This window comes from Vanellus vanellus, assembly GCF_965231255.1.
Source record: "Vanellus vanellus genome assembly, chromosome: 4".
Lineage (NCBI taxonomy): Eukaryota > Metazoa > Chordata > Aves > Charadriiformes > Charadriidae > Vanellus > Vanellus vanellus.
Genome location: NC_138909.1, coordinates 14101797 through 14128065, shown reverse-complemented (window position 1 = coordinate 14128065; position 26269 = coordinate 14101797). Strand labels below are relative to the sequence as shown.

Here is a 26269-nt window from a genome sequence, read left to right as displayed (position 1 = left end):
AAATCCATATATTATCCCCTCTGTATCAAGTGCTTGCAATTCACGCCGTACCAAAATCATATTTATAATGTTGCTGCCGTTTTCAAATCATAAGTTTTGCAATTGTCGATATTCTTATTTCTTCATTCACCAATACGTGAATATTTCCTGTCATTTAGTGTTAGCTGTATTCCAAGAGTCAGTAGAGAGACAAAACTGATTTATCAGAGTTCATTGTAGTATCTGTGACACGATTCTACTTTTCACCTTTAGAGCTGGTCATTGCTTAAGGGAGGTTGGACCCTGGTAGGCAGCACATGATGAAGCAGTTCTGTAAAACTCATTTGATTTTTTCTTTTCTTTTCTTTTCTTTTTTTTTCTTTTCTGAACCTATTTAGTTTTAATATTTCAGTGACAGGGCCCCTTTTGGAGGCCTTGGGTAGTAAGTAACCTCAGAATTTCCTGATTTTTGAGCATGTTTCCAATAAAGCCTCAAAAGTAAAAACAAGCAAAAGAAATGACAAATCCACTGTCTACGATGAAGCCTCCAGGCTTTCAGCCTTATCATCATTCTTGGCAGGGCACAATACCTGTCAGATATTTCAGACATTGAATACAAAATTTGACTCCATGTAGGACACACTGTTTTCACCTGAACCAGCAGTCAAGGATATTTCAGATAATTTTAGATAAATTACCTATCAAAAATCTGATCGAAGCCTGAATACAAAGAATGAATAGTCTGGGCAACAAGGTATGGGCTTTTGATAGCAAAATAGCAAATAGCTCTTTTTTAAAGCGATGTTTGAAGGCATATTTTCTTAAAGATCGTGTTAAAGATGTGCAAGTTGAGGAGGAGGGATAGCTGTAATAGCTCTTTCATCAGGGACTTCCAGATGTTCTGGGTGGAATCCACAGGTCCAGGCTGAGATGGACCTTGGCCACGGAAGGGCCTATACCAAACACCACAGTGTTGCGATTGCTACAGGGACTAGGAAGCAGGAGCAAAGGGTCGGGATGAGAGCCTGGGATCCACATGCAGATCTTCCTCGCCTTTCTCCCATCTCCCAGCTTTCACCCTGCCCCTGTGAGCTTGTGGCAATAGATGCAGTGAGTGAGGGGTCACGCAGAAGAGACAGCACGTGTTGGCCTCTTACCTTTTCTTTTTCCAGCCTATCTGACCTTCCCCTTCTTTTTTTCCTAAGATTATTAGCGTACTGTAAGCAAAACTTAAAGGGGAGAGCCTTGCTTCGAACGTGGATTTTTCCATCATTCCATGGTTCATTAGAAACTTAACATTTGTATTTTGAGGTACAAAATTCAGATGGGAAGATTTACATTACCTAATGTATTGAAAGAGGCCTGACAATTAAGTAACAGCAAGGTCTAGTTTTGGTGCATTGAACCACTGTCAATTTTGTTTTCTAAAACTAAATTACTACTTTTTAAAATAGCAGCAGTTTGCAGAGGAAAAGAAAATAAAATGGAGAGAGACGGTCAGAAGATGAAATAAGAATCAATGCAACTGGCATTTTGTTGGACTGTTTCAGAATAAAGGCCTATTTCTGAGCATCCTTCTGGAAGGAGGAGAACAATTGCAGACAAAGTATCAAACAGTAGCTTGAAAGTGCTGTGTTAAATCTGAAGTTTTCTAATATAAATACGCAATTTCACAAAATTGATCTTTATAATTCGTCTTTAAAGCAGTTCTCTGGTTTTTAAGGCTTTAAAAAAAAAGCCAGGAAAAAAAAGGAGACACAAACACAGTTTATTTGCACCATGTCAGGCTCAGGAAGGTCGTTGGTGGGGTTCAGGCTTCTACGTGGGCAAATTAAGTAAGTAAAATTGGCAGTTGTTTTGTACTATAGCCTCACACGTTTTGTCTGTTTCACTGGGGTCGGATGTTCAAGTCCGTGTTTTGCAGGAGAATGTTCTCCAGCTGACTACAGAAGTTTCATTTCGCTTGTGCCTTGTTTCTCCAACTTCTTCCCAAATACTAGTTTCAGACTTCTTTCTGATCAGCACCCTAGTCAGGGTCCTGAGAACTCTCTCACGAGAACTTTCTCATCTTCCTCTTTTTCACCAGACTATTGCTTGAATATTTCCCTCTGGTCGCTCCTTCCTCTGTGATGCGTGTGGCTGCCTCTGTCTTTCTTCTCTTCTTCAGAGCTGGGGCATTGGCCTCAGTAACAATAGAGAGAACAGGAGAGACAGTCCCCCTGCCTCATTGCTTTTGCTTCGTATTGCAGCGGTCATCATCTGCCTGGGAGAACGGGAAGGCAAAGTCTAACCCCTTGACCTGGCACAGATTGAATCCTCAAAACGTGTACCTGCTGAATTTTAACAAGTCTTTGTTAGGCAGAGGTAATTTGAGATTCTTGCAGGAGCAGGCTCTTGCAGTAGTTACATCTCTCATACCTTTATTACCTTGGTGAAGAATATCAAATCCTGTTCTTCAGCATGGAGGTACTAGTAATCATCTCAAAAAAAAAAAAAAAAAAAAAAAAGCTGTACTTTTTTTTCTTCTTTAAATGACATTGTAATTTTGATTTCTTTTTTCCGTTCAAAACGAACTAACAATTGAAGTAGAATCTTAATGGAAAGCATTGTGTAACCTTAATTATAGTTGCCTTTCCCCTGGAACCTATACTAATATTCTTGGACTAATTACTTGGAAGGAAGGGAGTGTTCAAGGGAAAACAGTAAAAACCTTTGCCGCTCTTTGCAAGGAATATTTAGAGATGTGACCCATGTTACGTCACTGAAACACTTAGCTTTTCAACAGGCAGTAAACCAGAATTTCTGAGGTAAATGCTTAGTTATCCTGTCAGTGCGTGGGGGGAAGGTAGTACCATAAGCAATCTGTATTGTCTCTAGTTTTTAACACCAGCGTTAGGTGGGTGAGTCTGTGAAATGCACCTGCTTCTCCTTCTTTAATTATGTAGGAAAGGTGGATACTTCAAGAGGACTCAGAACCTGACAGTAAATTTTAACTACCCAGTAGTAAAACATACTAATATATCAATTGTAGTGTACTACAGGGGGGAACACACCCCACACACCCCCCTCCCCTTTTTCTATCGAAAAAGAAAATGTTTGGCCGTGTTTGGGTTTTGTCTTTGTCACAACAGGAAATGTTGATTCCCTGTGATCTTTTTGCTGAAGGGAGTACTTGCACTTTGACCTAAGGATGTATATGACACAGTTCACCAAAAGAGAACCAGATTTAATGGAATTCCGATCAAAAACTCGCCCCACTCTGACTTCTGCTCTGCTTTCTACGTTTTATTTCTCACTGAGATATCGACAGGGTAAACGATCTGTTAACCAGCCCATATTAGTATTTGCCATATCTGGACCCAAATGAGAGTATAGGGAATTGAGCTATGCCTTCTCTCTCAGTGAATGTTTTAATTATTCAGTATAGACAGTGAGAAAGGTGTATAATTAATTACCAGGTGTACACTGTGATCGCTTAGTTTTCAAAATGAGCCAAATGAAAAAAACCTTATCCAATAAATTTGCTTTCCCATTTAGTACCACAGTCCGTGTTTGTATCCTTAATAGTGCAGCAGTGAATTTAAACACTGCATCTTGATTGATTAAAAAAAAAAAAAAAAAGGAAAAGGAAAGTGATTACACTATTTGAACTCCTAAAAAGGCTCTTCTAATGTAAAGTGTTTCTGTCACTTTTGTCATACATAGATTACAGGACCACAGTTTTTCTGGGCTTCACATGCCATGGTTAGGCAAATCTGGCATACGAGCAGTCAGATCATCTGAAAATATTGTTTGGTGTTCACTATTGGGATTCTTCTAGTTGTCCATAGAAGATTTCATTAATTGCCTCATTCGTTTGGTGCTTTAGTGCTTATGCTATTTCTTATTCAGAACTTCCATGAGAGACTAGGTCTTAACCTGAAATCAGGAACTAGATGCGCTGTACTCACCAGAGTGAGTAATACTAGGTTTCTTCCTGTTATGTTTCACTTCTATTAAGATTTTCTGGGAAAGCGTGGGGGAGAAGTCCTGTATGCATATTTATTATCTGATCAAATTCCATGTGCCACAGCTGAATTACTGTGGCTTTGACCATGTACAGCTAGGGAAAAAAACCCAATGCCAAGTCCAAAATTTAAATAAGAAAGGAGGTGGAAATGAGAATAAGCGGGTAATAATAGTGTACAATAGCTGGTTAAAACTATCACGAATCCCATCTCTCCAAGAATTTATCTGCCTCTGAAACTATATTCTTCTCAGAATAATGTACCATGGGCAGGGAGAGCTCATAACTTCCTGCAGTCCCAGCCACGTACAGACTGTGGAGAAGTTGGAGGGGGCACAGAAAAGGGTAGCAACTAGCTGCTGTTCTGGAAAGGTTGTTTTGTAATAGAAGAGTTTGCTTCAGGAGAAAGATGCTGCAGTGTCGGGCTACAGCTCTAGTTGGCTTATGTAGAAAGCCAGTAACAGAGACATTGCTAGGTATATTTTTGCTCTCATTTTAGGCTCCCTTAATCCAATTTAGTTTCTTTTGTAGGAATACTCCCTGCTCAGATAATCATCTTCTCATCCAGCATTCCTGTTCCAGTTTTCTTCCATAAGATCCCTGCTTTCCCGGCCCCCCTCCCCCTTCGATCTGCTGCTCTGTTTCTTCTTTCAAGTGAGCGTTTCCCTGTTTCTTTCTCTCCTGCGGTATCACCTTGGTGGATGATGTTTTGAACAACTCCTTTGACAGTAGCCTTGCCCAGCTCAGTTCAGGAGTGAGTCTGAGTAGTGGCTTCTAGTTGTTACTTTCTGTGGCAGCTCTGACTTGGTGGGTGACATTTCGTAAATGTGTCCTCGTCATTATGGCAACCACTGGCAGACTTTCACTGGTGCAGCGAGCAGCAACAAGTTGTTTCTCAGTGTTTCCTTGCAGTTAAAGTCCTCGTAGCTGTTTGCAGTTTCCAAAGGAGTTTCCATTTGGACTATTATGTACTTATCATGCATTTCATACTTCCACGATGATATCTGTAGTTGGCAGGAACTACACCCAATAACAGAGCCAGCGGCATTATATTGCTCTCCTGTTCTCTGGTTCATTCAGAGATAAATTTGGGAGATAATTTGGGGAATTTAGATTCTAATAGCCTCAGCCTCTACTATAATCTCTATGAATAGGAAGTATGTGTTTATAAGGAAATTAATGCAAAGGACAGGTTGGAGGCCTCCCAAAATGCACAGCCAAATCACTCAACAGTTGATTCCTACTGTTATAACAGCTATAAGTGGTTTCTGCAACCTTGGGACTTACTGGTGCTGTAGTTGTATTGTGACTCTAAACGTACCTAATGCCAAAATCACTGGGCACTGGTTTGCCTGTGCATCTGCAGTGCTGGTTCTGTGCCCTGCTGTGGGCTTACTTCCCTGCCAGCTTATCTTCTCTCCCCAGCCTGGATGTTGCCACGTGTGTATTGTCTTCCAGCGGTGGGAAAAGCACCTGGGTTTTCTCCTGTGTTGGAGGTATTCCTAATGCCCCAGGAAGGTGCCAGAGCAGACTTTCTACCTGTGCAGAGTCCTGGGATCCCAGGCAAGGCTAAGCCAAGGTTCAAGTCCCATAGATCTGGGGGTTCAGAGGGTGGGAAGGGAATCGCTGTTCCCTGTAACTTCTGTCATGGGATGAAATATTTTGGGTATATGACCCAGCCTCCTAGTTAGATTACCTGTTAATGAGGCAGGAGATACCTCTGCCTGTGGTACTCAGAAGCTTCACTTACCCTTGTGTAAAAGATTTCATAGTGTTGTGGCATTAGGGGTATCGTTCTTTTTTGAATCAGTTATTTGTAACCTTCCTTTTTTTATTCCTTAAAGGAGAGAATAGCACTTCTGGGGGGTACTTTGGTAACTCTTGAAGTATTCCGAACATCTTTAATTTTAATATAAATACTGTTATTTGCAGGACTAAAGGTTACCGTACTGATATAGTTAGCTCAGTGAACGAGTATGAGGTCAGGTTTGTGTCTCTTTTTAGGGTGGTTACAAGTATCTGTATCCTTTCATGGCTTACAGACTTTCTTGGGGAATGGTTGTCTGAGGCCCAACTCAAGCTTTTCCACAGTTGGGCATTTATAAGAAATCTCCGTCTCGTTCTACTCTGCTTATTCATTGTATGGGTTTCTTGCTGTTTCGTGCTACTTCCTCTCCCTTTGACCGTGTCTCTGCAGCTTGACTGTATGTTTCCTTACGCTGGTGAGAACATAAATCATCTTTGAGGTTTCTTATCCCTCATTTGAATTTAGCTGAACTCAGTCAACGTGCCCAAAGGTTGCGAGAATACACAAGTGCATCTTCCTTCCCCTCACACCAAGCACTAACATGTAACCTTTGATTCTATAAGAAGATGGACTAAAAAGGCAGCAGCTAATTTTTGTCAGCAGTGGATCAATGAACTGCACCTTGATTTAAAAAAATATTTTTCTCCTCAGCCACAGACCCACCCCAGTCAACAGTCAGCATTGTCAGATATGAAGAACTTGTTTAGATTACTTAAATAAAGGAAAGCATTAAGGAGCAATCTAATCACAGTCATACATTTATACGAAAGACCATGCTCTAGGATCATCTGACTAACAGTTTGTGTCTTGGGAAAAGTGGCAAGTCTGATGAAAATGTATCATTCCTGTCAAAATAATGTTGGTTTTTATATGCATTTTGCAAAAATCACTCCTCACTGCTCCAAAGTTGTTGATTTTTTTTTTTTATTTAAATCTATTTATAACTCGTTCATAACTGTTGACAGTGGAGCATCTATGGAATACAAAGTAATCGGCAACATAAAGATTTGCTGAGCAACTTCCAGCGAACTGCCTTGTGGTGGTGTGATACGCGGGAGTGTCTGCAGTAGGTTGTTGTGAAATGTTTTTCATATTACATTTCAGCCAGGAAATAAATTCAACATCTTTAGTCTAATTTTTTTTTTGCTTTTTTGTTTGGTTTGGGTGGGTTTTTTTTTTTAGCTCATTAGTTTAACCAAGACTGGCATGATCTCTGTTCTGAATTTTTCAGCTAATAAAATGGCTGTTATGTTGCATGCCTCGGGAAGGCTAACAAAAACGGCTGAAGTGGCGTGCTGTCAAAGGCATTATTGGCTAGTTTTGAAAGGATCAAAGTAGCATCTGGCAAAAGCAAGCAGTTGCAGTAATATCTCATTCTCAAGGGTCCATGAACTGGAATTCCAGAAGAGTCTGCTTTGATAATATTGGTTATAACTGCTTAGAATATTTATTCATGAGTTTTTAAACACTCTCTGACATGTTCAGTGTTTGCTGTCTCCCCTTTTGTGGTCATCAGTGTATGCTTAGAATGTGCTCTATCCTACTTACACGTTGCTACTAGTTTATGTTGCTAGGTATTTCTAAGATGTTGTCTCATTTAAGATCTTACAATAAAAAAGATGTGGAGTGAGTTTGTATCCTGAAGAAAATGTGAAACTTTCTGGTACCTTATCACTTCTTATTTGCATTGTATTCTCCACTTTCTCACCCGTGTAGCAACAGCTAACGGGTTAAGCTACATATGCGCTAAATGCTTTTCGCTTAATAATCACTAGTTAAATGTATTAGAAGTAGGTCAAGAGGTGAGATTGGAGCAGATGTGCAGACACTCCTTAATGTCAAACGTTCTTGACTCAAAAAGCTTATAATTGACAAGCAGAGGGTGAGATAAAGAAATGCACTTGTATCTTTTTCACTTTTTGATGGGAGAAAAATGGTATAGAGGTGTCAAGTCACTTTCTCATGACCGTACAGTCCTCCTCTTTGCTGGAAATTGGGATCTACTATTTTGTAAACAGGAACTCTTCTCATCGTCCGGTTTGTTTTAAATAAAAGTTGTGTTGCTGTATGTGCAATAGCAATGCTTACAAAGAGGTTCGTTGCCTTACTGACATTCGCTATTATGCACATTAATAATTCTCTTTTCCCACTCTTTTTTGCTACTTGGGTTCATGCTGACATACCGCATGCAGCAGCGCTGGCTGCGTGCTTAAAGCCTCTTTCCCTGCTGGACACTGCTGAACTGGTGTGTATGCTGCCTGGATGTTGGTAGATAGTCCTCCTTCAACATCATACCGAATAAAGTCCTCTCTTGCTTTCTTACTGCGTTGTTGCCGGGGGGAGAAGGTTGCTCCCTATGTCCTCTTTCTCTCTAAAAAATTGTTGCTACAATGGTATTATCAGCAAATTTGTAGAGAATTGCTTTAAATACAGTTTGACATTTCAGTTACATATTTCAGTGTCACATAACTTCATTCGCCATGTGACAAGGCTACTTGAATTCCTTCTTAAAGTGAGCTACTACATGTCAGACCACTACTATGCTGTTTATTTTCCTTCTTGTGCAGTGGAGGTGGCCCAAGAGGTGCTGCCAAGTTAGAGGGGTATCCATTTTATTCCTGTAGGATTGGTTTTCCCCCATTAACCTGCCTTGCTGCATTCTGTAAGATACTGTCCTGTGTTCTCATTGCAACTTACTTCCCCTGCCCTTTCTTGAAGGGAAAATTATGTTGTTCCATGAAGCCCTTAGGGTGGATGTGGCCTTATGTTTCATGCTTACTTTGCTCTACAGAAGTATTAGAGTATTTTCTGTGACTGAGGTTATTGTCTGGCTGGCTGTAATTTGTGTAATTTTAATCTGGTAGACTGTAAATCAGTAAAATATTTTTTCTGGCTAAAAAAGATTGAAATCACCTTTTTGTGGTGCCTTGACAAGGCAACATTGCATACAGCAAAGTTTTGCCTCCTAAGTACGTTGCTCTGTGTAGTATAGCACATGACACGCACACATACATAATTATAGTAAAGAAAATGTAGAAACATAGGAATTGGTGCACTTCATTTTGTCACGTTGCTGTTTTATTATGTGACTTAATGAAATTATTTTTTAAAAATGGCTTACAAACTTGGCAAATATTTTTCCAAGACAAGAAACAGTTTTAGATTACTTAATTTCTGTATCACTCTGGTTTCTGATTGTTTTGCATGCTTCGACTGGCAATTAAAATTTAGTTAAAAGACTTGAGACCTTCATGTCCTGTGAATGAAACCCTGTAGGTTTACTATCTTTAGGTGAAGACAGTTGTTTGTAGATGAGGTAGAAGTGCTGGGAAAATTTGGTCACTTCATATAATGTGATAGAGCTATTGTTAGTGGATAATGAAACTTGAGTGTAGTAGCACTTTTCAAATCAGACATTTTTTATCACTTTCAGACAACGGGTGTTCACTGGTAAGAGGGTGCTGAGCAAACACATAGCACAGTAATCCAGAAGGGCATTTGTAGTCTTAGCTGATTTTGTTTAAATTATTTTGTGACAGAGGTATCTCAGATTCTGTTTTCAGTCCCAAAGGCAATCATTCTTCCTGCTGTCATGAAGAATCTTCCTCTGTGCAGCACAATAGGGATGACAAAACTAATTTCAGTCTCAATTTAAGTTTAATTCCAAGGTAAAACTTAAAATGAGGTGGTAATGAACTTGAACTCGCAGTTTTGATTATCTCCTGCATGCTTATACAAGTGCTTAGACACAGTACAGGTATTTTCCAGACATGGTTCTGTTCTGAGAGTGTTTGTCTCTTGAGCAGATTAAAAACTGAAATTTTCTGCTTTGCTTGCTGTTACAGTTAATGTAGTGAGAACATTTGGAATTCAGCTCTTAGGTTTGAATCAGACCTATCTAAATACATACCCAAAAGAAGAAAAGATAATCATTGTGACTATCATGATGATCACATTATTCTAGGAAATAATGATTTATTAAGACAAAGAGACTGATCCCCTCTGAAGCAGAGAACGATCAAACCAATTAAAACCATTTAGAAGGCAAAACTCGCAAACGTGTTTCACAATGCCAGCTGTACAGTCCAGTGGGTACTGTGGTGATAATAGCCATTGTTTCCCTCAAATTCTTTGAATTTGGACATTTATGTCTTTTCTAAAATACTGGTTTGTGCCACATACTTTTAATATGCTCATTGACAAATAGCCTGGTGCTGAAATAGAACTGGAATAACTCTAGCAAAGTCAAAGGAACTACGCCAACAAACACTGGCTAGAAATTTGCCATCAGAGGTCTCTGGTGAGCCCTGTCCCGTCCCCCACTCCAAGCAGCCGAATTGCCAGCATGGAAGGGAATGCAGATGTTTATGACGCTGTGATCGGTCCTTTCTGGCCGGTCTGTTCTCCACTAACAGTCCACACTATTAGTTAAACTGAAAAGCATCCTCTGCCCATGCATTTGGCTTTTCTAGGCACACATGAGATAACAAACCTTCCCAAATCTGGCTTTCTGTAGTGGTAGTGTGGAATTCACTGATCTCTATGATAATACATAACCAGATGGAATAACAAGCCCGCACTGGGCTAGCAGAAGTCACAAGACCTTTTCCCAGACAGGACCAACACCTGCTATTACAGTGGGCTGCTTTATGCAAATACTATCACTTTGTTATTACTGCATTACAAAATGCATTAAGCATCCAATTTCCTTTGTAAATGAAGCAATGTATTACCTCAAGAGCTACTTTTGAAGCTATCTGCAACTTAAAACACAGATGTTAAAACTAATGGAACTAAATGAACCCCGTCTGAATTGTAAACCTTAGAAAGAGAAGTGGGTTTAGTAGGGTTTTGTTAATTATAAAGTTTATTAAATGAAATACATATTACAATGGAGAGGAAAAAGTCAAGTGATCTTTTATGGCAAAAATAAAAACTTTAAACTTGCTATCCATACTCCATTGGGTATGAAACGCCAAAAGAGAAATAAAAAGACGTTTAATCTTGTTGCAAAGCTTAATGTTCTGTACCACATTGTAACATAGCCCAAAACGGATAATTGCTTGCTCATAAATCTTTGTCTGTCTTTTATTCACATTACAGAGAAAAAACAAAACTGTCCTTTAAAAATAGTCGGTAGTCAAGTAAGCTTGAAGGTTTATGTTGTTAGCCATCATGTTCAACCGTATTTATGGTGCTGGAAAGAAAATCCAAGGCTGGTGTGGTTCATTTCTAAGTGATGCAGTGGTAGCGCAAGTATGGGCAGGAGATCGTAAAGATGAGGGGTGGGGGAGGAACATTAGGCAATTACCCATTGGAGAAATGTTTTCCAAAGCCCTCTGAATTCAGTGAAACACTCATAATCAAGCTGTTTCTATCATAAAACTTTAAATACCTATTCGTATGAATGTCTAGGTTAAGAATTCATGTTCCCAGTACACACCTTGGAGGATGGTTAACTACCTGATTTAGGGGCTCTGAATTATCCTATGGATATTCTACAGACGTGTGGGAAGCCTGGGCTGTAAAATTTGGTACCTCAAGACTCGCCACTCCAGGTTAGGGAGTATACGACGTGTTGCCGCCTTAAGTGTATTTTGTAGTTATCCCAGTACACAACTGAAGGTAAAAGAAAGGTAGGAGGGCAAAACTTAGCATGGGGGAGATTTTGCTGGCATCTGCATGCTGCCTGTTGTGTTTTAAACATAAATTCGTCCCTAGACACCGATTTATTTATTATTGTGGGGTCAGGGAAGCCAGAAGTTATTTTAAAAAAAAAAAAAAAAAAAGTTAAAAGTGCACTGTACAATTGCTGTTTAACCTTCAGCTGCTACAATATTTGGGCTGCTTCCTTTGTTTATCTGCTTAGTTCCTATTATAAAATAAGTACTGCATACTTTGATATTTTGGGGGTAAAACTCCACTTTTGTTAGCTTCCTTGTTTATATTGAGAGCAGTAGCCATTAAGCAATGTCCTTAAAGTGCCATTATCATAAATTGCTGTTTATATGTACTTTTATATATAAAACTTTTTAATTTGATAGCTGTTCTGGACACAAAGTTACTTTATCTTACATAATCTTGGGAACACTATGAATTCTGTGAATAGCCATTTTAAGTAGATAGATGTATAGAAGTTGTTTTTTCAAAACCTTTTTCAGTGTTCCAGTAAACGTTGTTCTAACTCTCATACCATTGTGATTTGATGTATTTATTTTGGAAAAAGAACTTAATTTACAGCTAGTATTCCTTAGTAGAAATATGCAGCTAATCATTTGAATGAATGGGAGGGAGAGGAAGCTTTCTAAACAATCTCCTCTTTGGGGAAGTAAATGTTTGGTAGATAACTCTTTCCTTGCCCTCAGGTTGTCTGTTGCTTCTTCAGTTGTTAATTATCCTGAACTCAGGAGAACATTATTGGGCCAATGTAAAATTGTCATTTTCCACTGAAATTTCCATTAGCTCTGAGTAATTCCATCTTAGGATGGATTATCGTGTGTTAAATTTTCTACAGTGTTCTGCATGTATTTCATTACTGTGTACCGTACCTGGGAAAATGTTATTTATTTTCATGCACCAAATATTCGGTCTGCGCTGATGTACATACTTCTCTGACAAGTGCAGTTGCTGGGCTGCACTCCCATGCCTTTAGCTTTGTTTGAATCTCATATCTGCCATCCTTAAGTATTCATGCAAAGAGCAGAACTGAACAAAAATAGTTTAGAGCATTTCTGTGACCTGTTTGCTTTAACCACATTGTAAGAGAGTAGGAAGGATGCTATTAACCTAGTGGTACTAAAACAGGGCACGAGCCAACTCTGCCCTCTGTGTATATTAATGAGATAACAAGAGACGCCTGTAGCTTGGCAGTGATAATTTTTAAAAATTACTTTTGCTGTTTAATTGCAGCTTTTGTGTTTTATTGATTGTATTTAAGCTGTCAGTAGCAGCGCATTAATAGCACATTACAGAATTTATTTTTAACTAACACAGAATTAAATCCTAATAAAATGAGACAAGCATGATTCCAGCATCCTTTGCATGTGTTGGCTGGGCTCTGGTGAGAAGACGTGAAGATAATTTAGTTTTTAGTAAAGGTTAATTGAGAGTAAAACTATGAGAATGGTTGAGATCTTTTAAAAAAGAACATTGCATACCTGTCCATATATATTTATGTTCATGGCAGAGGATAATTTAAGCAGTTTAAAAGTCATGATCTCTGCTGTGCAGTGAATGTATGCTGAAAAGGGAAATTGTTTAGTGTCAAGAAGCCTGTAAGTGCTATCCAACAGCCACAGAAACACAGTGTTAACCCAAAGACAAGGAGAGCAGCAGCCTGCTCAGACTAGAAAAGGTGGCTGCACTTTTTCGTAGTTCCTTGGTCACGAGCAAGTGCTGGAGAGGACTGTGAATGCTGACACATCTCACTGGGCCTGGAAAGGTAGTATCATTCATAGTGAGGTTAATGTGAGATATGTTACAAGATAATTGAAGGGCGTTAGCATTTATTAGAAATTAAAAGGGAAGCAGAATTTCTTAAGGCCTGCCGCTGTAATGGGCATTTAGGGAGGATGAAGTGTTTCCAATTAACAACCTATGTGCTTTCTGGCTGCACTGCAGACTTTCTGTTTGACCACCTGGCCTCTGGCTCACAGTTACTCAAGCCAAACACTTTAAGCGTGTAAGTAAGTGTTACAGTTTTTCTTAGTGATTAAAGAAGAACATGACCAGGAACATGAGCAATACCAGGATTAATGTCTCTCAGACTTGACTGGGTTGAGAACTGCATTCTTATAGAGTATAAAATAGGAGGTGCTGAAATTGCCCCCAGCACAATCTCATTCAGTGTTGTGTTCTAGGGACACTGAAGTTTTTTCAAAAGACAGGGTTTTTTTTCTGGAAAATTGATGCAGTGTGTATCTAAAGTGTGAGCGCCATAAGATGCTGTCTTACTGAAATGTTTCTTTAGTTTTATATGTTCCTGCTACCTTCTGTGTCCCATCCTGGGGACAAAAGGAAGGAAATACTCAAACATTGCTACTGGCTTGCTGCTTCTTCAGAAGAAAACATTAATAGATTTTAGGTGGAAAAATTTTCCATAAAATCTTGGATGTTTCCAATTTTATGTTACCTGTTGTGGAATTTTCATAGTGAAACACCCTTTTCTCCAATTATAAGCATTTTTAATATAGTATACATTCTGCTTACTTGAAAGTGACGGCAATTACCACAATTAGTGGAAAGCCCCACTGCTGTACTGCTTTGCATTTCCACATGCAGCTTGCTGCGGATGTTCTTGGAGACATTAATTCTTTACATATCTCTATCCCAGAGACTCCAAAGTTGCAGGAATTGGCAGTTTTCTGTAGCTCTTCACAAGCTGCAGTTCACGAAGTGTTGTAGTGACAACTCTGGTGAGAATGCTCTTTCACTACTGATTGCATATTTGAGAGAATACAGTCTGCAACACAGAGAAAAACTATTTTTAAAAAATAGTATGTATCTGATAGTTCAATCTATGTCAAGAAGTCAATTGGCATTTTTTTTCATCTGTCAGTGACTTACCTCATCGTTAAGGGATACTGCCAGTGTAGTGAACTCTTCTTTTTCTGTTCAGGGAGTCATGAACGTAGTTCATAGAGCATATCCTGAGAGCTGCATCTTTGATCTTTGGCAAACTGTGAATTACTGTGACTGCACCAAGCTAAGCCACGTCTTTCATTTCTTTGTAACAGTAGGGAAAATGTAGCATTATTATAGAGAGGAAGATATTTGCCCTGTGTTATAATTTGTTTGTTTACTCCTTGCTGCTAGTAAAGGCTTAGGGATGCAGGAGGTAAATACACTGTTTTTTGAATCTTTATTCTATAGTGACCTCAGATCTTCAAAAGGTCATTATTTTTTTCTGGAAATTGTAGGAGCAAAGCTGTATGGGTTTTCATCTCTTCACTCTCCCCATCAGTGTAATGTTATTTTTGTTTCAAAAAGTGATGGTCTATGCTAATATTCACTTTCTGAGATGGTGAAGGGAGTTGGAGAGTATGTCTGAATTACTGAGAAACCTGCAGCAGCATTCCACATAAAAATTTCCTTACAAACACAAGTAGTGACAGCAAAGAGGAAAAGCTTTTAAACAATATATTTGTATTTTTTTACAGTTCAGTGCTCCTCCTTGGTACTTGGGGAAGAAAAGTACTTTTACTATAGGCTCCAAAACACTTTGGCCATCTTCTAAATAGATGCTAAAACAAAACAAGTAAAGAGAGAACAGGCATGTCCACTCTCTTAATTTCCTGTAGAAAGGGTTTGTTCTTCAAAGTCTCTACATATTACCTGTCACCACAAAGGACACTTTCAAGTGCTTTCGAGGCACTTCATGAGAACTTCAGCCCAGCCCTGATATTTGCTCTGAATGAAGTGGATGGAAAATGTAGTGCATTTTGGATTCAAATCCCATGCCAATATGCATTTCATAAAACTCTCTCAGTTATGATTAAAATCAACCTGCTAAAGAAAAACGAAGGTGGTTTATTGATAGGACTGTTGGGGTGCAATCTCCAGATTGCTGCAGTCTGCATCCCAGGCTATGCATTTTTGGATAGGAGGTTTTGGACAGCCACCTACCTAGCCTAAGTAGGGGAGCTTTCTTTGCTGCATTTAGTTCTCCTGGTACCAGCACTTGTGCACCAGCTGAAGTCAGGTTTAGGTGCATTTTTTGTGATTGGAGAATCTACATGTGCACTAACTCCCCTTGCATAAAATACACCTATGTACTGTGTGTGGCACTAGTGCTCAAAGAATGGCAAGGATCAGAACAGATTAGATCTCAGACTGTCAATGTGTTTTAAAAAAACCCACAGTACCAGTATACTGGTTGAAAGTAATTAATGAACTGGCGTTATTTACTTGAAATGAAGAGTAGTTTTCGGATCTTTCCTTGCATTTATTTTATGACTCGCATGTTGGTTAATCCTATGAAGAGATTATGTGAGTTGGTGTCATTAATCGGAAGCAGTCACATTCCTCCTTTTGTATATCTCAAACTGAAGTTGCAGGTCTAAGTCAAAATATTCAAATTTGTACTTATTGCTGTTCAACACCCTCCTCACTTAAACATGATTCAAATTACAAATGCAACATAGATTAAGGGATCCTCTGTTTACACCAACAGTTCTCTCTGACCTTAATTTTGTCATCCTACCCATAGACTTGAACAGAGAGAAATTAATGTCAGATTTTAAGCATCATTCTTTATGCCTTTCCTGCCTCTTAAAGCAGCTTTGCCACTTGCCTTCACCGTAGGGAAAAGAAGACTAAAAAAACCTTTGCCAAAAGGAAAGGGATGATTCATGAAGATTTTTCACGGTCAACATAAAGTATTTAAAACCTGATTAGACATATGAAAGAGAATTTATCACAGGTTTATGTTTCACTGTGCTATGTGAGCTAAATGTATAATCACATCCTTAGTACAAGTCCCTTGCTATGACAGAAACAGACTGGAAATAAGTGTGACTCACTAGCCAATTATACTAGTGCCATAACCTTATGGAAGGGAAATATCTTGTGTGTTCAGAACTTACTTGAAGGATGGAGTCGTCATCGTTTCACACATGCTCAGATCACTAAGAAACCTGAGATTTAGCTTATGGGTTAGTTGTGGCTTGTTTTTTTTTTTTCCTGCACAAATATGTAGATCACATTTGCTTTAATATTGGCTGCATGCTGGATTGAATTTCAGCTGTGCAAGAAATGTTTGTCAGGAAAGATTTTGCAATTTTGTCCTGAGAATTTCCCATATATGTAATCCTAATACTTTCTAGAAGAGTGTCTGGGAAGATTATTAGAACCGTATTTTTTGATAAAAAGAGAAATCTTTGTAGAATTGATGTGTAATACTGCACAGCAGTATTGGTAAATAGTAGAATGAAACAGCAAATCCTTTGCTTGGAGTATAATAGAGGTGAAAATGATGTTTCAAAAACCACTCAGCTGTCTTGACAGGTAAAGAAGAATCTCCTCTGCAAAACCCTCACTTTTCAGTTCTGAAGCTAATCTCTCACACAGTTACCAGAATGACTTTGCAGGACTTGAAGCCTCTGCCCATACCTGTAAATTAAAAACCACTGGGGAATATTTCTAGGATGTGATCTCAGTGATTTTATAAAGTGAAATTATTAAATGTTTCCTGGTACAATTTTTGGTGGGTTTTTTAGCACTCTCCTAGGTGGTTCCTGGGCAGTTCGGGAGATGGCACGACGAAGGGACTGTTCCCCCGTGGCAGCCTCTGGTCGGCAATCTCTTTTAGCAGATAAGAGGACACAGGCACATAATGTGAATTTGGTTTTGCTGTTTGGCTGCAGCAGTGGGGAACTGCTGAGGGTGGGTTTAAACTGCTAATGTAGGTGTCTTAAAAGCAGCAGTGAGGAAAATGGGCTGTGATTCTAAATGGAATGATTTGTTTATTTTGATTATATTTTCACTGTATGAATTTTGTCAATCTTACTATTTTACCACAGAGTTACTCTTTAATGCTGCGGGCAAAAACATTCTTGCAGGTATTCTGTATTAGTCACAAAGAAAAATATTAATTCTTCTGCAATCAACAGAGACTTCTGAAGTGCTGGAATTAACATTGATGCAGATGTATATTATCAAATAGCGCATGTTTTGTGCATATTAGATATAAAGCTTGAAGCTGCCTGTTCATCTCTTCTTCAGAGTTAATGGTATGTTAAAAGTGAACATGGACAAACAGTAGGGGTTTTGCTCTTTGGTGAGCCAACAATTTTGGGACAAAATGAACCGAAGTGGAATTTTTTCTGTTTTTCAGATCTATCTGAAACGCTGTCTAAACAAACTAAAAATGGTTAACCTAGCATTTAATATTTCGGCATTTTCTCTTTAACTTTCTCCAATGTAGGACAATATTGAAACAAAAATTGTGTTCCTAAAGAAGTAGATAAAATATTGCTCTTAAACCCTCCCCCTTCTTGAGCTGAAACTGTCAGGTATGGTCTGATGTCATGAATAGGTCCCATTTAACCTCTACTGTACTTTCAGGAAATTTATTATATGCCAAACAATAACTGAGCTCTAGCTAGATTCTATTTTTTTTAAAAATAACAAAACACCTAACTTGGGAACTATTTTTGTTATTATTAAACTTGAATCATGTGAACAAACAAATGGTGCTCTGATGTTTTATTGTTGCACACTAGTAAACAATAGACAAGCACATGCTTTTGTGCCTTTTTTTTAAGTGTGGATTTTTTCCTAAATTTTATCTCAGAATTGACAATGTCTTCCTCTTAATTTAGAGAGGACATATGATCAGATAATAACTTGTGAATACCTGGTTCAATCTGTAAGAGTCCACATCTTTCAGGAAGGGTCCACATCTTTCAGGAAGGGTCCACATCTTTCAGGAAGGGTCCACATCTTTCAGGAAGGGTCCACATCTTTCAGGAAGGGTCCACATCTTTCAGGAAGGGTCCACATCTTTCAGGAAGGGTCCACATCTTTCAGGAAGGGTCCACATCTTTCAGGAAGGGTCCACATCTTTCAGGAAGGGTCCACATCTTTCAGGAAGGGTCCACATCTTTCAGGAAGGGTCCACATCTTTCAGGAAGGGTCCACATCTTTCAGGAAGGGTCCACATCTTCAGAGTAGGGTTGCAGGGAGATGTTTGCATAGCCCAAAGCAGGAGTGAGTTGTGCTTTATTGCCTGCAGGTGCGGGGTGTGCCTCTCTCACTTGCCCCAGGAAAGTAAAAAACAACTAAGCTGATCAAATTGGTGGGAAATTTGGATGTTTATAACTAGTTTGACTTCAGTGGGAACACGTACACAGCACAGGAAAAGACAGCAACTGTGTAAAGTGAATTTTTACTTTACCGTTCCTTCCAAAGAATCCATGTCTGTCAATGTGATCACATAAGACAATAGGGTTTTCCTGGATGTGGTTGTGTGGGTGTAAAACCACGTGTCTCCTTGCCTCTTATTAAGTACTACTGCAAGATAATGTGTTGATTAATCTGTTGCTATTTACTGAACCATTATGGCCTGTCCATAATGGTGTTTAAAATCTGTACCGTGACCATAGCTGAGCCTCCAGTACCCTGCTGCTTCTGCCCAGCTCCTCAAAATGGAATCTCTTTCTCTGGACAGATTGAGAACCCATGGTAACAGTGCTATAGTTTTGAGTGCAAAAGACTGGGTTGCTATATATAAACTGTTTTTCAAGATCTAGGTGTCATGTCATCATATCTACATCATGAATCTGCTGCTTGGTGAAACTCGGTGGACAAGCCTCATGTTAAATGATGTGCTCTCTTTTTTATTTCCTAAATAATGGCATTAGAAAAGTAATGTGTTATAACCCAACAAGGGAGAGACGAAAGAAGTAGGGAGAGATGAAAGAAGTAGGGAAATAGCGGATGATGGCAAAAGCAAAAACAACAGGGGAAAAAAGTTGCAGTACAAAAGGTAAAACAAAAAGGGGGGTGGTGGTAGTGTGACAATTTGAGAAACATTAGATTGTTTGTATTGTTGGTATATGTTTAAATAGCAGCTGTCTCCAAGTTGTTGACTGAATTCATCGGTGTTGCTAGATCTGAGACTGCTCGTCAATTTCAGTAATACCAGTTGTTTGTTTTGAACCAGAGCAGAGATTATAGGATCACATAAGCAGCAAAAATTGATATCTAGCATCTTTTACTTTTTTAATACCATCAAGATTTGAGGAAAAATTTGTAAGTTATTGACAACAATATGCATCGGAAAAAGAATTATTGTAAAGATTGTAGATACAGAAAATGTCTCTGATGGTTCCCTTCCTGTATCTTCCATCTTGAAACAATGCAGCAACGTTTTTTATTTTTTACGAATTCTTGGAGGTTTTATTGTATGAACTTTATCTTTCAACATAAAGGATTGTTGCCCAATATTCCTTTATATGTTGTATCTGAGTTCTGCTCTGATTCAGCAATCCTCCAGGGCTAGGCTGCAATCTATTTATTTCCTTCTGAATCACGTTTTATTCTTCTAGATGTTATAGTGCAGCATCTTCTTAATGGCCAGGAGATGTTCACAAGGATCCCGTCTTTCCCCTTTAAAAGAGTTAAGGCTGCCTGCTAGAACTGTAGTGCTGCATGTTGAAACTGTTTTTTCTCTGAAGCGTTTCAGTGAATCACAGTAACATGTATAATGTAGAAATTAAGCTGCTTTCACTCCAAAAACTTTTTTTTAAAGGCAAGCAGACAGTGTTCTGTCTATAATCTTTAAGACGTCTGAAAACACTCTTTAGAGAAGCTGCTTCTTAAAACTTCTGGATTGTGGTAGTCTTAAATAAAAAGAACAGGTAAGTAAGCAAAATTGTGTAAGATCGAGAACTGTTAGCAATCCCTTCTATTTGAAGAAACATCTGTGCTGCTGTTGTTGGATGGGATTAAAGAGAAGCATCTCATTCTTTCTGTGTCAGCATTGGAGTTTGACAAGAAAACCCCAGCAGGCCCAGAAACTGCTTGCTTGAGTCTGTCTGCAAAAAAGGAAAATTCCCTCAGAGTCCATGTGCTGTAAGACATGAATTCAGACTGAAGTCACTGCTAGCACACGGGATCCTTGTGTTGATAGCAAGCTGCCTATCTGTTCTACCTGAAGGACTGCTTTAGGACAACTTAGCATTTCCAGTATCATTAATAGCTGGAGCTGGAAAAGTTCTAACAAGAGAAGCGTATATCCCAAAGTGTTAAAATGTGTCTCCTCCAAAAACCTTGCACAGGGATGTCAGTGTGACTGATAACCAAAAGCCAGAGTGTGCCCTCGTACGTGTGCTTGACTTTATAAGGACTCTTGAGAGGCTGCTCTTTTCCTCACACCATTTGCATTGTCTCTGCTCCACTGCTTAGAGGTTCAAACAATTTATCATCTGAATTTAAAAACAGCAGAAAATACCTGCTGTTTTGCCTTTGTCTCATTTGATAGGAATGCAGCATTATCCCAATAGGAGTTTAAGATGCTAAACCACCAAGTGAGATAGAAGGCAGACTGAAATGGTTATACCGTCATTAAACTTACAGCACCCTTGGCTGTTATGATGTATTTGTGCTGTGTTGTAAGCCTCAGATGAACAATTTGAAAGTAAATGAATAAAAATAGTAGTATAGGTTAGAGCGGTGTTAGTTACCCCAGATGTTACGGATTTAGAAGCTTTCAATATTCCTCTTAAAATTGTGTGTGTGTGTGTGTGTGTGTAAAATAAAAACTTGCAGGATATTTTGGGAGTCGTCTTCCTTCCCTTTGGTGTGATTTCAGAGCTGTTAGAGTATGGTTTGTGATGGAGAGAAAGTCCAAAACTATGGCTATACCTTCACCCCATGACAGGGACCTGTTCTGGTTGTGCTGAGTGTCAGTCAGAAGCCAAATAAATCCAGCTGACATGGCACCAGCTGGATTCATGCTGTTTGCAGTAAAACTTCTGCAAGTTTTGATGAGCCGGGGGAAGCAGTGTTGTCATGCTGCTGACAGCTGGGTGGAGGGCCTCGCTTTGTTTAACTAGATACATTAGTCACTGCAGAGAACACTTTAAGATATGTTAGAAGACATTGTCACTGCAGTGCATTGAAAAGTATTAGCAGAGCTTAGTAAGCCATCTGACCGTGATCAAATATTCTTCTTAAATTAAAAGCGTATTTAGGCATTCTGCTCAGCCTGTCCTTAGGTAGCTAATAATGGAGTTGCTCTGTTTTGAGGATGTCTTATTGAATCATGCATAGAATGATGTGACTAATTTGTGGAACAGAAATCCCCGTGCATCAGCTGTTCACTGTGGTTTTCCTTGGGGGGGGAAGATAGGACTTTCTATGTTGAAAGACACTGATCATTCTTTTCAGCATATCAAAGAACAAATGTACTGCAGGCTTTTCTATTTGAAAAAAAAATAATAGAACAAATGGCTTTTATCTGTATTTCCATCATTACATCTGAATAAACCTCACCGATGCTAATGGGACTTGTAGCAACATAGATAAAAGGCAGTCACACTGTCAATGAGATACGGAGCAAAACAGAACAAGGCACACCACAGAAGCAGGAGGGTTCATCCCTGTAGGGGCAACCTGCAAGCTTGTAACTCAGTCTGCTTAGAATTAACTACTGGCATGCAACGCTAAGGCTCTCCAGGATGAAGTACCTAAGAGTGGCTAATGCAGTGGTTGTGCAAGCTTACTGAACGTTGAACTTTGTCGCTGCCTAGATGGAGAAAAAAAGAGTTCGGTCTGTGCATCTGCTCTGCCATAGGGGCCCATATGAAGTCTGTGATGGAAGACACCCAGAAAGACCTGGGATTTGTGACTGGGAAGGAATAGCTGGGACTATGAGGGCTGAGCTACAGCTCTCAATTGTGGGCATAATGGGGGTAAGCTGAAACCAGCAGGCTCACCTCGAAGAGTAGAAAAGAGGTGAGGGGGGAGTGCAAAAGGGTCAAAGAGGCAGACTTGTGGGATCCTGTAAAAATTAAGAAAGGAAAAGGAAAAACAGCAAGCAGCATGTTTATAAAAATATGTAGAAATACATGATAAAGGAGAAAATTAACAAAGAGCAATACAGTTAGTCCTCACAACTGACCACAAATGGTAACGTTATCACTGTGAGCAGAAGAGGAAGTAAGTTTTGGGGGTGGACCCTAGGACAAAGGCATTAACTGGAGTGGTCTGATACAGAACACAGAATTACTTATTTCAGTGTAAACCACGGTGTTGACAAAGTCAGCATAACATACAGTTAGCTTCGTTCCTTGACAGTTTCTCAGAGGATTTTGTCTAAAATACTGCTTGAGTTCTGTCCAAGTTCTATCCACAGACACTTGGAAACTGTAGACCAAAAGCAGCAAACACACTGACACCTGTAGTTGCTTTAACCTAGATTCAAATATTAGGGATTTTATTTTTTATCTTTTATTTTGCTATTTAAAATAGTATGGCTTGTCCTCTTTATTAGTGTAAAATACAGATTGAATGTTCAAAGCAAAGAAAGAAATTAAGAATTAAGGCTTCTTTAAAAGGAAGATTGTGCAAGGAATGGTTTTGATCGGCCCGTTTCCTAGAATCCCACCTGTAAATGCAGTTCTTGCACCTCTCTAGCTATCCAAGCTCAAGAAACTCAACGTTGCCTTTTAACATGTGAATCAGAAAGGCAGGTTTTCTGTAAGATGAAGTGACTGCTGTTGTCTTTGATGTACCCTTCTCATTTTACCTGAGGCTGTGTGATATTACCTTTACTGTCCTACAGGCTCTTTATAGTCTGCCAGCATTTTTTTTTTCTTGAAAAAAACAGCATATTTGGGACGTGCTTCTGAAAAAGCACTGTGTTGTAATATCATATATTTGGATGTTCTTAAGTCCACAGAGAAAAATAGTGAGTTATCTTTTCATCCCAGAATATTCATAGTAAAAAGAAAAATAAAAATCTTATCAGTCCTTACTGCCCAAAGGAAGTCCATAAACAGGACTCCCAAGTGTATGCAAATAAAGTTAAGTTCGGAGGGATTGAAGAGGTTTAGTTGAAGTATGCATAATTCTACTTGTAGAGAAGCTACCAAGGCTACAAGAGAAAAGATTGGCAGTGATTTGAAAATATCCCTGCTGCTTTGGTCGGAAAATGACCGCGCAACTTACAGTGATTCAGTAGAGCTTTGATGTAAGCAGATCAGTTCCTAGCTGAGTTGACTGAACAAGGTACAGGGAAATTTTCTTACAGGAATGTAGGTGTGAGCCTTTAAATAAAAAGAACTACTGTTGACTTCAAAACTGAGTCACCAGCAATGATGAATTTTTGAAGATGTCAATTTACCATCATTTTAAACTGTTTTAGAATAGTTGTTAATTCGTTCAAAAAAGAGCATGTGGCCTTTCTATTTCTGTCTATGTATTTCCTAACAGATAGCGAAGCAGGACTGAAAAGCCTGTGAACACCATGGAGACACTCTTTTGTCAGTATTGCATTGTGACATATTCATGATCTGTTTTTCTTTGCTTCCTTAACTTTTTTTTTAACTTCCTTATTTCATTTGTTTGGTGTGTATCTTCATTTTAGTGATACTACAGTTCATCTCATAAGTTATTTAATGTTAGTTCGTGAATACTACTCCGAGGCACCCAGTAGGCTTAGTAACATATTAGCCACGCAGTCATAAAGCTTCCCAGGTCAGCTGCAGAACACAATAGATATAATGGAAGTACTTAGCATAAATCTATTTCATCAGAATGGCTATAGAGTTTCACTTTGTCAAAATACCTATGTGTTGGCTTTCTTTGCTGTTTAAATGCTGTTCTATTTGTTCCTAACTTCCCCTGTTTAACAGCAGACAAACCCAGGGAGCACTGAATGAATCGGATGATCCCGAAACAGGCTGTCTAACTGATAACAAGCCAACTTCTCGACACTTCTATCCTGTCGCCTTGCTGCTTGTCAGCTCACACTTGCTGGTTGTGTGGCTTATTTTAAGTCTTGCTTTGCTATTAGCCAAATATCAATAAACTTCACTTGTGGTCCTTTCTTTTCTACGAACAGCAACAAACTAACTTTAGAAAAAGGAATTATGCTGTAATATTTCTACAGTCTCAGACCCCAAGGATTCATCTTTAAGATACAAATGTCTGAAATGTACTATGTTTTTGTTATTTTTTTCTGAACTCTAACTTAAAGTATACTATGCATTGAGTGAATTGATTTGCTCTTTCTGTTCATGATAAAGCTTTCCCACTGTAATTAGCTCAAAGAAAGCCCATTTACAATGCTGTCACTGTGTACAAGAAGATGTGGAATCCTGAATGCTTGAACCCCTCTTCCCAGAGTAATTAGTCTGACAAAAAAAAATTAAAAATGAATTTGCACAGCACAAACTAGCCCCTAGACAAATACTACAGGGTGGTGGTTTGTGAGACTTAACTTTCTTTGTGTTATTTTCATTGTTATTAGCTGATGGGATCTTTTTTGTTTAACAAATGAATATTACTTTGCTACAACTAACCCTTTTCTGTCGAGTAACTAAATGGAATAGAGTAAGTTCTGTTTTGTAATGAAATTAACCTGTTTGTAATTGTTGCTTTAGTTGCTTTTGCTTTCAAGACACTTTTATATTCTTTTTAACAAAGTCCTGTTTATGTCTTGATGCACCACTTTGGCACTTGTGACTTTTGTACTGTATGTGAACAAACATCCTTCCTTTATAAAGCAGAGAGTTGGATTGGGCTGTTTGAAAAGCCATTCTTTTCTTTTTTTTTTTTTTTTTTCTTTCATTGCAAAGCCGAACATACGGGAAATGAAGCAGAGATTAAATTTTCCTTCGCAAATCTCTAGGGCCAGACTTAATAAAATGCCTTATTTCTAGAATACGCATTTTTAGGGCAATGTGTACTCTCACACATATATTAAACAATTTGAAAAATGAGAAGGTTTAAAAGGCAAATATATTTCTGGAATCAGAATAAAATGTATCATTAAAGTATTTAAATTATTTTTACTAAACTTTAAACCTCAAGGGCAAATATATTAGGGGAAAAAAAAATCTTATCACCTATTTCTGAGGGCAATAACTGTACTGGGCCTGGCCTTGGATTTAATTTTGTAAGATGTATCATCACTTGTGGAAGACAAAAATGTAGAGCTGAATCTTTGTTATTTTTACTTCAACTGTTGCTGAAACTCTGCAATGAACAAATAAAGCGTATTTATTTATTCTGTGTTTCATGAAGTTGTACTTTTTCCCCCTTTCACTAGAGAAGGATGCCGGATAGAGAATGTACTGAAGAATGTCAAATGCAGAAAGTATGCATTCAACATGATACAGCTGATGGCTTTCCCAAAGTACTACAGACCTCCAGAAGGGACATATGGAAAAGCTGACACCTAAGTTTAACAAAAATGTAATCAGGAACATACGTCACGCTAATTAGTGAATACAAAAATTGCTGTTTATGACTTAATAATTGGGAATGTGTAACCAGTTGAGGTGTTATTTTTATCAGGTTTTATCATTTTACATTAAAATAACTCCAGTTAGTAGTTATGAAATAAAATACCATGAAAAAGCTGAATATTCTCAAAACCAAATATATTCAACTTTTCTTTGTGAAACTGAATCTTAGTATGACTTCTAAAACAGCTGGAATTAGTTTCTTGGGTCATTTGATCAAAGATTAAAAAGGGAAATGTCGTTTGCTATAGGAACTGAGGTTAGCAATCTGGAAGGTGGCATTGTGACTCTGAACCAAAACCTGAGATTTGACTTAAGGGGTCTCTTACTGCTGGAAGTAGTGTTTTCTGGAACCAGCGCAGCACCGAGGTCTTGATCACTAATGATTAAATCCTTCACAGAAGTGTTTATGAAAGGTGCTAATGTTAATACCTGGGCTAAATATAATTTGGGTAATTACATTTACCTTCTTTACATAAGCATGGTAACTTCATATGTATTTAG

At 38.6% G+C, this 26269-nt stretch overlaps 1 protein-coding gene across 2 annotated transcripts in view; it reads left to right on the top strand.

Moving 5' to 3' along the window:
- Nucleotides 1-25702, top strand: part of INPP4B (inositol polyphosphate-4-phosphatase type II B) — a gene marked incomplete at both ends in the record, with an annotated part of 286967 nt that extends 261265 nt beyond the window's left edge. For both annotated transcript variants that reach the window (XM_082482899.1, XM_082482900.1), the window contains one exon: nt 25570-25702. In XM_082482899.1, coding sequence (XP_082339025.1) covers nt 25570-25702 — 133 coding nt within the window. The remainder of the gene's footprint in view (nt 1-25569) is intronic.
- Nucleotides 25703-26269: the final 567 nt, after the last annotated feature.